At 35.3% G+C, this 17,484-nt stretch overlaps 1 protein-coding gene across 5 annotated transcripts in view; it reads left to right on the top strand.

The window, feature by feature from the left end:
- Positions 1-333: 333 nt before the first annotated feature.
- ANKRD17 (ankyrin repeat domain 17) overlaps positions 334-17,484 on the top strand; it is a 148,393-nt gene continuing 131,242 nt past the window's right edge. For 3 of the 5 annotated variants that reach the window (XM_079152680.1, XM_079152682.1, XM_079152681.1), the window contains exon 1: positions 334-876. In XM_079152680.1, coding sequence (XP_079008806.1) covers positions 484-876 — 393 coding nt within the window. In that variant the 5' untranslated portion in view covers positions 334-483. The remainder of the gene's footprint in view (positions 877-17,484) is intronic. The other 2 variants (XM_079152684.1, XM_079152685.1) reach the window with 1 other exon arrangement.

The following is a 17,484-nucleotide window of genomic DNA, read 5'->3' on the forward strand; positions in this document are numbered from 1 at the left end:
CGGCTGCGTTCTAATCTCAAGCCAGGAAGGAAGCAGGGAGGGCTGCTGGGCTGAGCGTGGGGGAAGTAGCGGGGAAACAGAAGAAATCCCGGCGCTCGCGGGCGCTCAGGCGGAAACCGCGATCCCTGCTCTGCCCTGCCGTTCCCATCGGAAGCCGCCCTGGGCACGCTTCCTTTGCGTCTTTTTAGTTTGCCCTCCTCGGGTCCTCAGACATCCGTCTCCCTTTACGCCTCGGCCCCCCCTTGCTCCCTCACGCTCCCTTCCTCCCATCGTCAGGCTCCCCGCCCTTAGTATCGCGAGACGAGGTGAGAGCTGGCGGAGCGGCGGCGGCGGCGGCGGCGGCGGCGGCGGCAGTAGAGGTGACCGAGGCGGTGGCGGCGGAGGCGGCACCAAACGCTGTGTCGGCCCCGGTGCGGCCGAAGTCGCTGTAGAGCGTAGCCCCCAGGCCCCTCCCCCGCCTGCGCCCTCCCTTTTTCCCTGGGGATGGAGAAGGCGACGGTTCCGGTGGCGGTGGCGGCGGCTGAGGGAGAAGGGAGCCCCCCGGCGGTGGCGGCGGTGGCGGGCCCCCCCGCGGCGGCGGCGGAGGTCGGCGGCAGCGTTGGCGGCGGCAGCGGGGCTCCCTTGGCCTCGTCTCCTCGTGGGATGGTGCGAGTCTGCGACCTGCTCCTGAAGAAGAAGCCGCCGCAGCAGCAACACCACAAGGCCAAGCGTAACCGGACTTGCCGACCCCCCAGCAGCAGCGAAAGCAGCAGCGACAGCGACAACAGCGGCGGCGGCGGAGGCGGCGGTGGAGGAGGAGGTGGCGGCGGCGGCACCAGCAGCAACAACAGCGAGGAAGAAGAGGACGACGACGACGAGGAAGAGGAGGTTTCTGAGGCAAGGGCCTGGTTTCAAAGGAAGGAGGGAGGAAGGGACTGTAAAAGATAGGGGCCAAAGGTGGGAGGGGACTTGCAGTGGGACAGATTTCTCAGGGTTGGTCTATCTTGGGGACTAGGCTTTCGATTGCCCCCTTTCTTTCCTCGGCCTAAATCGTGAGGTGTGGGAATGTGGGGGAGGGTAGTTGACACGTGGGGGTGGGAGGACCACAGAGTCCACAGAGTTGGTGAACAGCCTGTTATCCTGGGATGGTTCACATGGTAAGGATGGAGGGAGTTGGTTAGATTCCCCGTTTGCACACCCAGGAGAAGGGTGGTCTGCGTGGGGCCAGTAGGGCCACTTATTTCTGAGGCGGGGGCGGAGCTAAAACGGGAGTAAGATAATAGGTAGATGAGTCTTTCTGGGAACCCTAGGAGGCGGTTGATAGATTTCTCCCAGTTGTGAAGTAGGGGGGAGCAGTTTGGGAGGGATTCTAAGATTGTAAATGAACTTGGAGTTAAGTATTTTGTGTGAGAGACACGTGAGAGGCTGTACTTTTCCATACTGTTGTGCTGCAGGCTTTTTTCATGACCCTTGTGGCTGCTGAAGTAACCTTCGCATTTTGAATCTCAAGGATTTTAGATGAACTCATCTTATATCCATACACATTTATAATAACTCTGGATGAAAAATGTATTCGATCTTTACATATACATACCCATACATCGTCAGGTGTTTCCTTAGTGGAAAGAATTAAGCTAGGACCTGTTATTTTTCAAATAATAAGAGGCAGCGAACAGTTGCTTTGGAACTGTGGTGAGTTGAAATAGGAAGGCCTCTGGATTTGTCCTAGTGATCTGGTTTCATAATAACTGTTTATAATTTTTCCTGGGTCCACAGACAGGCGGCGTTGCAGGATCTTATTCTTCAAAGAATGGCTTATAAACCAAAAGCTCAGTACAACATACCACACTGATCAACTAAGAGTCAGCCTTAGTTGTTATCAGCTCTTTTATAACTCTCTTGTTTCCTTCTGAAATAGAAGTTAGAAAATCTTAATCTGGAGAAAGAAGTTAAGGTAGCAGAAGAAAACAGCTTTAAAAGTTGATTAAAACTTAGTTCTAAGAGAACAACAATTATCTTTAAAAAAATTTTCTTTTTAGTTGTCAGTGGATCTTTTACTTTATTTATATGTGGTGTTGAAGGTTGAACTCATGGCCTCACACATGCCAGGGAAGTGCCCTACCACCAAGCCACAACTCCAGCCCAACTTAATTATCTTGAAGTAACACTTGCCACTTTTTCTCTTCTACAAACACAGAGCTTGGTGAAAACAGTTTTCTAAAAATTGCATTTATTGCATACAGGTTCTAGTCAAATAAATATCTTTTTAAAAGTGTTTTGAGACTTCCTGACACCAGATTATTTTTTTAATATCAGAGTGGATGAAATTATATAGGTAGAGTTGGAACATGTATACTAAAAAGATGGACTTCTTGCTATTGTTTGTGTGGCCTATTGGATTCTGAGGATAGGTTTGCCTTTATATATTTTATATTGGCCTAATGGGATGTTTTGGTATAGTGTGTTCAGGTGGCATTTGAAGCAATTAAGAGAAAGGTGTGATAGGATCCTTATCTCTACTTAAATATGTTTCAATACTTAGAATCATTCCGTTTTATGATTCTTCTCATAAGTAAGAAACATTTTAGAAAAAATTTATCCCAGTCTCTTTATTTTATAAATGAGGACAAAATGATTTAGAGGAAACTGGTTGTAGTTGGTAGCAACAAAAATAGAAATCAGTTTTTTAAAGACTCAGACCAGTGCACTTAGAAGTAATTTTATTTCCTTGTATCTTCCTTCTGACCCTTTTTGAAAACATAGGCACTGAATTGAAAGTTAACCCAGTTATGTAGCAATGAGCAAAATAGCTGGGGTATTTTATTAAGATTTAAAATAACAAGCTCTGGTTTAGAACGAGTTCATGATACTTGAATGCAGTTTTTGCTGGAATAGTGTGTTGCAAACTCCGTGTACCTATGTAGTTTTGTCCATTAGAATGTGTTCTAATCATTTCTTAAATCATCAATGACTATAAGTTTGTAGGTATGTTAATTTTGTGGGTCAGGTGTGTTTTCCTTGGAAAATAGAAATGGTATATGTTGACTAGGGGAGTATTGCTTTGTTTTCAGCGTGCTTTGTACTGTATTCTGCAAGTGGTGTAAACAATTTGATTTGTATTTCTTATGAAGATGAGTCAGGAGAAACATGTAAGAAAGTGCAACCATTAAAAAAAAAATCTATACATACACATGATAAGAAAGGAACAGACAGAAGGTAATACAGTTTGCATTGCTGCACTTCCCTCATTCTTTGATCAAGGCAAGGAAATAAACCACATGGTTATTGTACACCCTAGGCTAGATGGGTGAATTGTGCAATGTTTTTCTTTTGATTACTGTTTTCCTGACATGTCAGCAGAAGTTTAACTATCTGGAGTTAGGAAGTCTTGTGGCTGGAATCATAGTATTTAAAAGTTTTTTTTTTTTTTCTAATGTGGATAACATAATCCTTGAGCTAATCCTAGTAAAAATCATCAAAAGATGAAAAAGGTATGAAAGATTATATTTTTGCAGTATTTAATTTGAAAAAGTGAAGGATACATGTATTTAACAAAAATATCCTGGTTCATTATAAAGAAATGATAGCTAAATATTCTTTTTATCTGCTAAAAGGAAAATTGGGAGGAAAGAAGAATCAATAAAAGACTTTAAGTGTTGAAGAACCTAAGTGTAATTCTTATTGAACATTAGAGTAAGTTTTTGAGAATTGGATTTTCCCTAAAGTATTTTACAGAGGATAATCACATTTTATATAATGTGCATATTTCAGATAGATCTGGGAATGAAAATATAAGGCCAAGAGCTGTCCATTTCCTGTTCCTCTTGTATTTGACACAAGACTTTAGATCAAAAAACTGAAAATGCATAATTGACTTTTAGTGGGTGACTGACCAGTATGGAAAAGAGAAATGTATTTCCCAACATAAAAGCCACTATGCACTTCTTTTGAAGTTAGTGGACTAAATTAAATTTCTTACTCAAATATTGCAAAGCAAATGTTGAAGAACTTATACTTCATTTTCAAAAATAACATTGCCTTCTACTGAATGAATTTTTGAGTAATTGAATGACATCAGTGTTTTCTAAAGCAAAATTCAAAGTGGGAAAAACTTGATCTTAAAGGTAGGACTTTATTTTCAAAAGTAATACTTTTGTTAAAGATGCATAAAATGTAAATAGAGTAGGATTTGATCAGGATTCCAGCCTAGAGAGAAACTGTAGACAAGGTAGTGGACAAGTAAATAAATTAGTACTGACTTAGTATTGAAAGGAGTTGCAAGGCTAGGGAAAATCTGTTTATAGACATAATAGAGGTAGGGTTGAGAATGAAGGAGAAATAGGATAATATTTCAGAATTACTCTCTTCGTTTATTTCCCAGTCTTCTGTTTGTTTTTTTAATGTCAGAATGCATAGAACCCCACATTTGGCCATCCCAGAGAAGCTTGCTTGTTCCCAGTTTCATTTGTTAATGAATATAGGAGTATTTGTAAACCAGATGTTAAGATCTTTGAAGAGGTAGTTTTGTCTTATTTTATTCCCTATCCTGTTTCAGCATAGTAATTGATACAAAAACATTATTAGTGAATACCTAGTACCTAGGGAGGATCCAGAGTTCATTTTGGAAACCTGGAGAAGGGATAGAATTTTTGGTTTTCTTGGGCTTGGGGACTCTGAATAGCAGATGTTTGGTTTTCAACATCTTTCAGTTCAAACTAAATAGGCATTGATTGTTGATGCCTGATATGCGCCTTAAGCCTCCTAGATATATTTAGATTTTAAAAACATGTAAAGGTAGTAAGGGTCAGAACAGGATTTAACCTGGATCTTTTTAATTAAAAGCATGCTCCTTTATTTATTTATTAATTCACTTATTCACATGCTCTATCATGCTGTATGATAGAGTGCTGCATCACTAATATTATTAACATTTTCAGATAGTGTTCAAAGAAGTTCATATAGTATGTAGGGGAATGTATTTTTTGGCAGCAAAATAACCAACAGAGACAGACTGGCTACCCCAAACCTTTTTTTCCTTGGTCTAAAAAACACGTTAAAAAAAAATAAAAGGGAAAAGAAATACAAAAAAGCATAGATAAATGCATCTACATATATATTTCCAATATATGTAGCTAACAATTATTAACAAAATGAAAACTATAGTGAAAGCTACCCTCCCTGGGATTATTGCTTCTCCCTGCCTTTCAAGATTTTTACTTCTCAAAATAATCTTTTCTTAACTTAAAAAAAAAAAAAAAAATCCTCTTTAAAATAGGGAATTTTAACTTGTATCCTGGTTAGAATGAATACCATGAAATTAAAGACAAGATTTTGTTGAAGGTGCTTATAAGAATTTTTTTTTTTTCCTTCTTCCTCCCCACCATCCCATAGTATGTGTGGAGATCTTTTATTAGACACCCAGAGACACCTACTACCTTGTAATTTTGAATTATTCTCGCAACTGGGGTAGTAGGGAATCTGGCAGCAATTTATTTGGATTGTTGCAAGTTTGGAAACTGCTTCTAAGAAGGTAGTGTGGTAATAGAGAAGGCCTGTTTGTGAAGAAGTAGATTAAAGATTTCGTAGTTGTTTCTGATAAGCCAGCCCTGCGCCAACTCTCTGTGCTTTTAAGTCTTCAGCCCTTTAATTGATGAAGCAATTTACGTCTAGTGTGCCATGGGTGTCAGATCTGAAGGCAGAAACCTGCCTTTTTCCTACTCTATGTCTTTTTCCATCTCTATGTCTCCTACTGTGTAGTGCTGTGTTACATATGTCACACATCTTACCTCTTTTAACTTTTCATGAAGTCAGATGTATGAAGTAGGATTATTTCATAAGTATATTCCTTTATTAGCCCCTTACTGTGGGAGTTACTTGGAACCCTAGATCTTAAGGTTACAGTACTTGGTTGTAGTTATTTATGGTGGACCCTTGAACCTTACCTGTCTGGTAGAGGTGTGTTTATCAATTTGCTACCCAGAAACAAGATATTCTTCCTGATTTAGGATGCTTAACTACTTTTTTTCTTTAATAGAAACTATTTTTAGTTATGAGGGGAAGTGAAATTGTGGAGCAATATAGGTAGAATTTTATGATTTATAATATTTGATTTTAATTATTGAAAAGGAAAATTTTACTTGAATTGAATTTTCCCCCCAAAAGCTATGAAACTGTAATATAGACCTAATAATTGAAAATACAACTTAGGTTATCTTCCATCATCCTACAAAACTCATAAATATTACATGATCTATTGAGATAAAACAGGGATGTGAAGAGAAAAATATGAAGATGAAAGTCCTTTAGGAATTCCTATGGGAACCAATATTTCTTAGTGTTTTTATAAATAATTATATGTAGTAAAATCTCAGTGCTTGCAGATATATCATACTGAATTGTGCTGATGGAAGTAGACAACATGATTATTGAGAATAACTTGAAAACTGTTTTTATGAGTCAAGAGTTAGAAAATGTGCTTTTTTTGGGTAAATGGTCTGAAGTACAGCATGCTTTTTTTGGTAAAGGTTAGTATGATGTAGAGTGAGGCTAAAAAAGGTACTAGAGATAACCAAAACCATAATTCTTACTTTAAATAATGCTTTGATATATCTATACAACGTAGATTATGTATATTTCTGGTTGTTATACCCTGAAATTGAAGACTAAAACAAGGGAATGTGTAGAGAGGATGTGTAGAGAGGAATAACTTAAAAATGATTGGAGGGTTTAGGGATGGAATCTACCATTGAGGAGGACTGCAAATTTTACCTGATTATATTTCTTATTGGTTAGTACTTAATATTCAAATTAATAAATTACTCAGTCTGAGTTATAAAATGGAGAAAATACTGAGGTATATCAGATAGTGTTATTTTGAAAAAAAAATAAACTCATTTTTCATTTCTTGATTATTTGAAAGTACAGACTAGGGGTGGCGTATTTATGGAAGTAGTTAATAGCTGTGTATCTCCAGCAGAGAATTTTGTGAACCTCCTGCCTTCCCTAAAGACATAGGTGGTCTAATTTAACCTTTCATACCCCACTCCCAAAAAAGAGGAATAGAAAAGTAAAAAACAAACATTGAAGAGATAAGAACCTCTCCTAAAATTAATTCCTCTGCTGCTGCTGCAGATTGAACCCAAGGGCTTTGTACCTGCTAAATATGTGCTCGACCATGGAGCTTCACCCATGTCCCCTCCTGGATCCATCTCCTAAATACTTTAAAAGCATTTGATTGAAAAATATTTCAGAGGGGTCTGTGGAGAGATTGATTTCATTAATTTTGAATTTAGAATAGGTGTGCATTAACTTGGGGATATGATATCCTTTCCCACTGTCACCCTAAGCTTAAAACCTGAGAATAAAAGAAAGTCATCCTGTTCATGTTTTATCAGAGCTCTTTCTAGTTCCTCCTTCGACCCTATTATTGTCTCTTTCTCTGTGCTGTTTCTGTTTCACTTTTATGTGGAATTAATAATGAAAATAGTCCTGTTGCAAAGTTTCTAGTAGAGCTCTTACTAGTGTGAGATGAAATGTAGGAGTTATTTCTTTTATTTGACAAACATTTATTTAGTGTTTCTTATGTGTGGCTGTTTTTAATATCTAATAGTCTCAGCCATTTCCTTCCTGGTGAATATGATAAAATTAGCTCTATATGAAATCATTGCATGTGTTAAATGTGTACAAGTTAAATGAATTTATACATGTTATAGTTAGTAAAATTTACCTCTAAGGGAACTTTGCACAATGATAGAATTTAGTTTTATATATGATTTTTTTTTAGGAGTAAATTACCACTATTAGCATAATTTAAAAATTATATTTATGAAGCATTATTAAGATCTCCCGAAATCAGCTAGGGATATTTAGGGATTTGTACAAAACATGTTTTTCCTAGATTCATAACATTTAAATCTGGTTGAAATGAAACTACTAATAAACTGTGTAGATGATTTTAATCATGTATGGTTACTTTATTTGGAAGTCTGTATTCGTTTTCTGTGTGACTTAGTAATTTGGGGTGTTTAGGATAAGATCTATACCATTTTTCCAAGTTTCCTTGACAACTAAATAACACTTAGGAGTAATCCATTCTAATTGTACCCTGAAGATTTTCTAGTAGCAAAAGGGTATCTGTATCAACATATTTGGTGATTGTTACAGATAGAGATTTGTTAAAATAGGAAATTGAATTACAGGTCTGTGTAAGGTGGAAAAATAATCTTTTAAATTAGATTTTAAATATAGCATTTCGTATTATTAAACATTATTTGTTACATATTATATATACTTGTAGAAACATATTTGTAGAAAATTTGACAAAAATTAAAAAGGTCTAAAAAATAAAAAAATCACCCAAGATTTTGTTATCTAGAAGTAATGATTTTCTGTAATCTGTCTTTTCTTTCTTTTTCCTTGAGTTATATCAGTGAAGTTATATCTATCATGATTAGCAGAATTGTCACTTAGGAATTTTGCTGAAAGCTTCTTTGAGTATTATTCAAATGTCAATCAAAGAGAGTCTTCAGATAGTGATCTTTTACTTATAGAAACTAATGAATGCATTCATACTTAAAAATTTTGTAGTAAATAATGGTTTTTATCCCACTTTCTCAGAGTAAATGCTGTTAACAACTTGGTCCATAATCAGATCTTCTAGTTTTTTTCCATGGAGAGAATGAGAGAATATATGTGTGGTGTTCGTGAGTGCGTGCATGTGTGTTTGAGAGTACGGTGGGATTTGTCACATTCACATTTATTCTGAATGTTCCATAGCATGAATATTCATACTTTATACCTTTTGTGTGGTGGACATTTAGATTGTTTTTATTATGTTGCTATTACAAATATGTTGAAATATATATACTCTTACAGTTATTTTTGAATACAAAAATATTTCTTTGGGATGGGTCTCTGAAATGAAATTGTTGGACTGGGCCAGAGGATATGCACATACTAAATTTGATAAACAACCCCAGGTTGTACACTATGTCACAGTTTGTGAGAATACTCCTAGATATGATCAGTTTTCTTTGTTTAAAAAATGCTTTAAACAAAGGATTGTATTTTGTTGTCATTTTTACTTTCACATTTACTGTCAAAAGTGAGTGAATTTTTATGTTTATCGTTCATTTGGATTTCTTTTGGATTTTTCCTATTTTGTCCTTAACCTTTTATTCTACTAAGTTTGTCTTTTTCTATGTCATTCATTGGTGTTATTTATATTTATGGGTATAATGTTTTATGGTATATTCATTGCATATATTTTTGGTTCATATTCTTTCACAATATAGACAGTATTTTTCTTTTGGTAAATTTTGTTGTTATTCTATGACTTACGGAGATGTTGTTCATCCAGTATGTAAAATTTTTTAGAAAGTTTCTTTTGACACTTCAGTATTTTGTTTCTCAGGGATACCTGGATCTCTTTTTTTGCTTATATTATTGAGTTATTGTGTCCATTCATAATCTACTTTTTTCAGTAGCCATTGACCAGCCCTTGCTTCTTAAAAATTCTTGCTTCTTTGCTTTTGTAATACTACTACTTGTGTTCTTACCTTAGCTGCCTTTCGCTGATCATTTTGCTTCTTCTTATGGCCTTAGTATATGTTCTTTGATTTTTTTTAGCACCTCGTCTCCTTACCCCTTTTTTTCCCTGTCATGTTTCTGTCTCCACTTGGGTGATTTTATTTAGTTTTCTGTTCCATTATCTATTCCCCTAACTCAGATCTACATCTCCAATCTAAACTTGAGCATTGGGTTCAAACTTCTGGCCATGCAGCATTTTATACAAAACACCCTCCCCCACATCCTCTCTTTTCTCAGTAAAATCAATTCAAAATTTCATTTCATTAGTAGTTCAGTGGAAGATGAAAGTCAAGTACATTAATCATCATGCCTTTTCTTTTAATTCAGTACAATAATCTATAATCTTTCCTAACCTATTGTATAGTGGTGAATAGAAATGGGATAACCATAACAAAAGCTTCTTTAGAGAACAGGAAATGTGCAGCAGTCATTGGTCCATGATAATAATGAAATTCTTTTAGGCATAAGTTTGTGATGACTTCACATTAGCAAATTCCTTTCTTATTTTGCTCTATGAAGGGGATGCTCTTTTAATTGCCCTCTGTGTCTTGGCTTTGTTCTTTAGGTGTTTTTACCTGTTTGTTACCTTTCTTGGCCACATCTGAAGTATAGTAGGTATTGGAGAGTAGTATATCCCTAGGAACTGTACAACTTTTGTAGCCTCCTGCCAGTTGGTATATATTGAGGGCTTGTAGGATTTAAGTTTAATCATATGTTTCTTTAGGTCATTATTGTACTTTGGCGGTAAAACTCTTCTCAAAAACTTCATAAATTATTTTTGTTTTCTTAAAACAGGACCATGACAGTAACTATATAGTAAAAGATCTTTCAGTTGTACGTTTTTGAAACCTGCTGATTTATTTACTCAGCTCTGTGCTAGGTTCCACTCTCCCATGTTTCCTGGCTACTTGAAGACATCTAAAATAATAGTTCTGGACGATGTATCTGTCAAGGTTAAACTAGAAGAGAAGCAGAGGATTTTTGTATATTGATAAATGGCATTCAGAAATTTATTACAAGGAGTTGGCTTATGTGATTGTGAAGGCTGATTAGGCAAATCTGAAATCTGTAACGTAGGCAGGCAGAAAGGGATGATTGTGGGCAAGTATAAACTAATGGGCATAGGTGAAACTGTTCTCCACAGACAGTCAAGAAGGCAAGATCAAGTGAAGAGAAGACAGGTGTAGAATTAGCTATTTGGAGTCCCCATATTTGCCAGGAAGAATCTATCTCTTTTAAGAGAACAAATTCAGGCTCACTGATGATGTTCATCCCAAATTCACAGCTGCATCTAGATTAGTTTTTAATTGAATAACTGAGGGAAGATATTTATGCTTCAAATAGCTGCTGCCCTTCCTTCTTTTTTCATAGTTTAGCTGCTATCTTGTAAAGAACCCTAGCTGTCACATAGAGCATTTAGAACACAGAAACAGTTGCCTTTTCTAGCCTAAAGAGATCCAAGTTAACTGAACTCTCAGTAGGTTGAGCTTCTCTTAGTCTTGCTTTCTTATGTCCACTTTTACTTGGAAACTACCTTATTTGTAACTGGATTGATTTTTAACCAATATCCAGCACACAAAAAATAAGTCAGTTTCTCTAACTGACTTTTCTCAGAGCTATAGACTTCGTGGACATGATATATCCTCCCTGTTATTGTAGTCAGGAGTTTTACTAAATATTTTGGAACTGTATAACATGGGTCACTAGCTCTCCAGCTTGAGATTCATTTTCTTGATACCTGTTCTATAAGCTGTATCAAGAATTTTTAGGAGTTTGTTATGGTAACACCTCACTTCTAATTTACTGTATTATATAAGGTATTAGTTGAATTGTTTGAGCAAAAAGACTCTAAAACACATGTGGTTCAGATAGGAGACAAGTATTTTTCTCTCTTTTTTTGATATTCCAGGCATAGTACCAAAGTTCATTCATGGATCTAAGTTCCTGCTATCTTATGACCACTCTCTCCCTTAAAGTGTGCTGTGCTGTCTGGTAGACACTAGCCACATGTGACTCTGAACCCTTAAAATGTGGCTAGTGCATTTGAGAATCTGAATTGTCAATTTAAATTTAAATAGTAATATGACATCTGTCATATTTAGAAATTGTGGATTTAGAACATTTCCATCCATCATCATAGTGTTTCATAGTACAGCTTTACCTTGGGTGTTGACTTCATTTCATCTACAAAGTTTAACCTGGTTGACCAGCACTACATCCATGTTCTAGCTTGTTACGGGTTGAATTATGTACCGTAGTATTCATGAACTACCTCAGAATATGACTGTGTTTGGAGATCAGGTCTTTAAAAAGGTAATTAAAGTTAAATCAGGTTACATGGGTAGGCCCTAATCCAATTTGACTGGTTTCCTTATAACAAGTAGAAATTTGGACACAGAAGGAGACTCCAGGGATACATACACAGAAAAGACTGTGTGAGGATACAGGAAGAAGGTGCCCATCTGCAAGCTAAGAAAAGAGGCTTCAGGAAAAACCATATCTGTAAATACCCTGATCTTGGACTTCTAGCCTCCAGAACTGTGAGAAAATGAAAGTTTGTTGTTTAAAACACCTAGTCTGTGGTATTTTATGACAACCTTAGTAAATAGCCCATGGAAAATAAGAAACAGGTGAGGACAGTTTCCTTTTTAAGGACTTGACGAGGAGTTGCAAACATCACTTCCATTTTATCCCATTAACCAGAACTTTGTTACACAACCACACCTAGAACTTAGCTCTTGCTGCATGGTGGTGCACTCAGGTAAAACATAGAGAAGTAGTCTTTTAACAAAAGAAGGGGTGTAGATATTGCGGGATAATTAATGTCTTGAATAATTCTAGGATTACATTTTCTTTGTGGTTAACAATACAAGAGAATAAATCATTCCTGGTTCCAGAAATAATCTTGTTGGCCTAAGGTTGGTTATGTTTCCATTCTTGAACCATATAGTCATTAAGGAAAAAGATATTTTGTTCAATACTATATCATGTTTTTGTATCCTAGGTAGGCAGTGAACTAGGAGAGGTCATTCCTACCTACACCTTGTAGAATGGTTTCCTAAAGAAAGAGGGTTTCTGTTGCTAAAAAGCTATGTTGGGATAATAGGAAGTGAAAGAATATTGTATTTAAGACCTCCAAGGTATACCCTGAAGTTTTACACTTCTCTCCATTTGTTACCATCACCCTAGCACTGACTGTTATCTTCTTTTGATTTGGTCAAATTTAGTCTTCTAGTTCTCTCACTTCCCCATACTTAGTCTTCATGCCAGAACTAGGCAAATCCAGTCTTCATGCCAGAACTAGACGAATCTTTCTGAAATGTGAATTGTTATTTGACTTTTCATTGCTCATAGGGTAAAATCTAAACTTTTAACTTGGCCCTCAAGACTTTTTATTACTGCTTCTATTGTTCTAGTCTCCTTTTGTATCCTTTTCATTCACTATCTTCTTGTTACACTGACCTTTCTGTTAAGAACATGAAGACTTTCTGGCTTAGTGTTTGATTTTACTGTCTAGGATGTTTTTCTGTTGTTTTGTTTTTTTCTTGTCTTTTAAAGCAGATATCCTTCTCTCCCTAGGATTGTTGGAGAAAACTTAGCCCTCTATATCTCCTCTTCTACCTCACTTTCATTTTTTGTCTGGAACTGGGTAAGATGAACTGGGCTGAGAAAAAGAACACCTGCTAATTTTTGTTCAAACTTTGTTGGTATTAAATACTTTAGTGGACTCACTGAAGTCTGTTTCTTAACTACTTAGAAAGGGGTTTGTGTATGTGGAAGGGTGTGAGGTGGAGAAATTTGAGTGTTTTAACATCCTCAAATTCCTAACATTCTTTTGTTTATTTTTATGTCTGCATCATTTTCACTTATTATTAGTTGAAACTTAGGAAATTGCTTTTTTAATAAGTCAGAAGTCATCCAATGTTTGTGATTTCTTACGATTCATCATGGTACATTAGCATACTTTGATGTCTTAGAAGATCTGTCTTATTTATATTGTTTGTCGGGAGTTTTGATATTGTGCATTTAACTTGTTAGAGGTGCTTTTGAATCATACTTTGTAAATTGCCATAAAATATCCAGATTTATATTTTGGTAAGATATAATTACAATTTGGATTAATTGGGGGACAAGATGTGTAATACTGAATAGTCTCATCCAGAAATATGGCATGCCTCTTGTATTTTTTCAGGCCTGTCACCTGTCTTTACTTAGATTTTATAGTTCTGTATAAGTTTATTTCAGATTATTTCGTAGTCTTAATTGCTATCGTGAATTGTCTTCTCTTCCTTACGTGTTCTAATTAGTCATTGTTTGTGTAGGATCCTATTGATTTTGATATTTTGTTCTTGTGTCTAGCCACTAAACTGATTTTTTATATTAAGGCAGTTGATGCTGTTGAATTTTATGACTAAACTCATTGATTTCAGTGAATTACTTTGTATTTTTTGATACTGATACCCTATGTGTTTCTTCTCTTATTTGATGTTGAATGTCACTGAAGCCTGTCCTTGTCTTTCCTATATTTTAATGGGACTGCTGTTGTGCCACTGTTAAATTTAGTATTTCTTTTAATCAATTTAGTGTATCTTTTCTCTTAGCTCACTAAGTTTTATCAGAAATAATATAATAAATTTTATCACATGTTTTTGGTATCTACTGAGATGATCATTTCTCTCCCTGGCTCCCTCAAGCTATTCATATTGCAGTCGTAGATTACCAAATACTAAATCGTGTTTGGAATACTTGATATTATATGATATTTTCAGTATTGGATTTGATATCAGTAGCATTTTCATTTATATATTTTGTGAAGATTATTTACTGCATGTTAGATTTTCAGATTTGTTAGGAGAAATATTTTCTTTCTTACATTAGTCTTAGGAAGATTTATGTTTTGCAGATGCAGTTTATACATATCCCTTTTCCTTTTACTCTTATATGCTGTTTTTAACCACATTTGCCACTGAATTGCAAGAAAGGAGATTGATCAAGTGCTTTGTTTGAGCTGTATAGTTCAGTAATTTTTTAACGTAACATACAATCTATTGCATACCTCTTTTTAAATAACAAATAAAAAATTTTTAAATAGTGACACACTTAAAACTTACAGTTCTCCTTTTAAGTGTATGTTTCAGTAATGTTAAGTGTGTTCACATTATTCTGCAACAGATACCTAGAACTTTTCATAAAAAACTGACACTATTACTGTGTGCCCATTGGGTAACAAGTCCACATTTTCCCCTCCTCCTACTCCTAGCATCCACCATTCTATTGTCTGTATATTTGTGTACTTTCAGGAACTCATACAGGGAAATCATACAGTATTTGTCTTTTTGTGACTGCCTTATTTGAGTTAAAATAATTTTCTCAAGGTTCATGCACATTGTACCATGTGACAGGATTTCCTTCCTGTTTGAGTCTGAATAATATTCCATTGTATACATATGTCACATTTTGTTTATCTGTTCATCAGTTAATGGACATTTGGGTTGCTTTCACATTTATCTAATTAATTTTAACATTTACCTAATTTATTTCAAATTTATATGGGTACATGAAGGAAGATAGAAACTTAATTTTATATTTCTAAATACTTAATCAGTTGACTAAGCTATTTTGTAGTCTATCATTTCCTTCTATTTGAAATGCTATTTCATATATTTACACAAAAGAGTAATAAATTCTATCTGTTTAGAATATTTATATATGTATTGCATTTGTGTAAGCTGAAGTTCCATGTAAAATTTGTTGTTTGTACTAAGCAATTCCTTTATTATTTGGTAGATTATTTGGTAAACAGGTAACATCTATGTAGGATTTCATGGTTAACAAACTAATTTTTACATATTTTTCAGTTAATCCAGGCAGTGGTCTTTGTTTCATTTTGTTGTACTAGGATTAAACCCAGGAATATTCTAACACTGAGCTACATCTCCAGTCCTTTTTATTTTGCTAAATTGCTGAATCTGACCTCAAAACTTGTGATCCTCCTACCTCAGCCTCCCAAGTTGCCACAATGCCTAGATTCAGACAGTGGTCTTCGGAAGGAGTTTTCTTCCTCCTATTTCTAAGCCTTACACACTTGGAATCTTTTCTTTCCTTCCTTCTTAGAGATTTCTAATAAGAAAGTTAAAGTGCTTTTATGAAGAAAAAAAGAGAAGCACTAGCATCTGCTTAGTATTCTGACCAACTTGGGTGATGTCATTAGTCTTATTTAGCCTATCTTTGGGCTCAAACATCCTCCAGTGCTATTAGTGTTGGACCAACAGACTATAAATGTTTTATAGTTTTCTTGCATTATCTTTCTAGTGCTCTTTTGTTTGTTGTACTGTTCATTTTATATAAATTTCAGATAAACTGGGAATGATTTATTAAAACAAATTGAGGAGCTTCACTAAGATCTAATGTAAATAATTTTAATTCCGTTGGGGAATAGTATAACATTCTTTAAATCCAGCCTGTTTTAAAGTTCATATCAATAATACTACACTGTGAGTAGTATTTTTCATTTTTTTTTATTTGTTTATTTTATCTTGGAGAAATCTCACAGCATCTTTTTCTATTATATTTTAAATATAATATAGTAAATGTACACTATAAATGTTCAAACACTAGAGGAAGATATAAAATAAGTTGAAAATATCCCTCCTTTTATATCCTATATATAAAACTTAAGTATATGTAATTCTATACCTTCCTCTGTACATTTTCACACACATATATACATAAGTATCTATATAAACAAATTTTTATTTTGCCTAAATGGGAACATTATAAAAATATTGTCTGAAATTTTCTTTTCTTTTTTGGTACCAGGGATTGAACTCGGGGGCACTCAACCACTGAGTCACATCCCCAGCCCTATTTTGTATTTTATTTAGAAACAGGGTCTCAATGAGTTGCTTAATGCTTGGCCGTTGCTAAGGCTGACTTTGAACTCAGGATCCTCCTGCCTCAGCCTCCGGAGCTGCTGGGATTACATGTATGTGTCACTGTGCCCGAATGAAATTTTCTTTTAATTAATAGTATCTTTGGACTCTTTCCATGATTAAGATATCATTATTGTAGATCTGTAAAGACCTAGATGCAAAATGGAATAAGTGAGTTCTGCAATTTATAGGACACATATTTCTTGAGTAATTACACTAGAGAGGCCATAAAAGGTAGTAAGGAGGCTCTGGAGTATGAGAATAAGAAAGCTGACTTTGATGTGAGACTGACCATATTCCATTTCCATAATTTACTGACCTTTAGCAAGTAACATCTTCACGTTGATTTTTTTCAACTACAAATTGTGGATAAAATTGTCAACCCCTTAAAGGACTGTGAAGATTAAATGAGATGATAGCCATAAAAGCAGTTAGAACTGTGTCTAGCAAACAGTAAACATTCACTAAGATACTATTGTTATTTATAATTACTCAGTGTTAGGTATTATAAACATGTGCAGAAGTGGTGATATTTGATCTTCTCATTTATGTATAAGGCAGTCAACAGGGACACTCAGGAAGAAAAAAAATGTGTGTGTATATATATACATATATATATATATACACACACATACATACATACATCAAAGATAGTCAACTACAGCATGTTTGTAATGGCAAACCATCAGATGCATTGAATTTTAAATAAATTGGAAAACAGGTCACGATACCTAACAAGGGAATACTCCACAGCCATTAAAAGTAATTTACACAGCTAGCACAGTATACTACCTTACATGTTGGAGGTACTTGTTAACTTATTTTGATATTTCTCTGGATTTAATTCTTAAATAAAATTCTGGAATAAAGTTGTCCGTTCAATCAGAAATAGTTTTCTTTACTATTTATAGGTTATGGACTTCAGTTAGCTTCTGTTGAAAACTATAGACCTATTCTCCCTCAAAACATAATTACATCATACTGC

Source organism: Sciurus vulgaris, assembly GCF_902686455.1.
Source record: "Sciurus vulgaris genome assembly, chromosome: 9".
In the NCBI taxonomy this organism is placed as follows: Eukaryota; Metazoa; Chordata; class Mammalia; order Rodentia; family Sciuridae; genus Sciurus; species Sciurus vulgaris.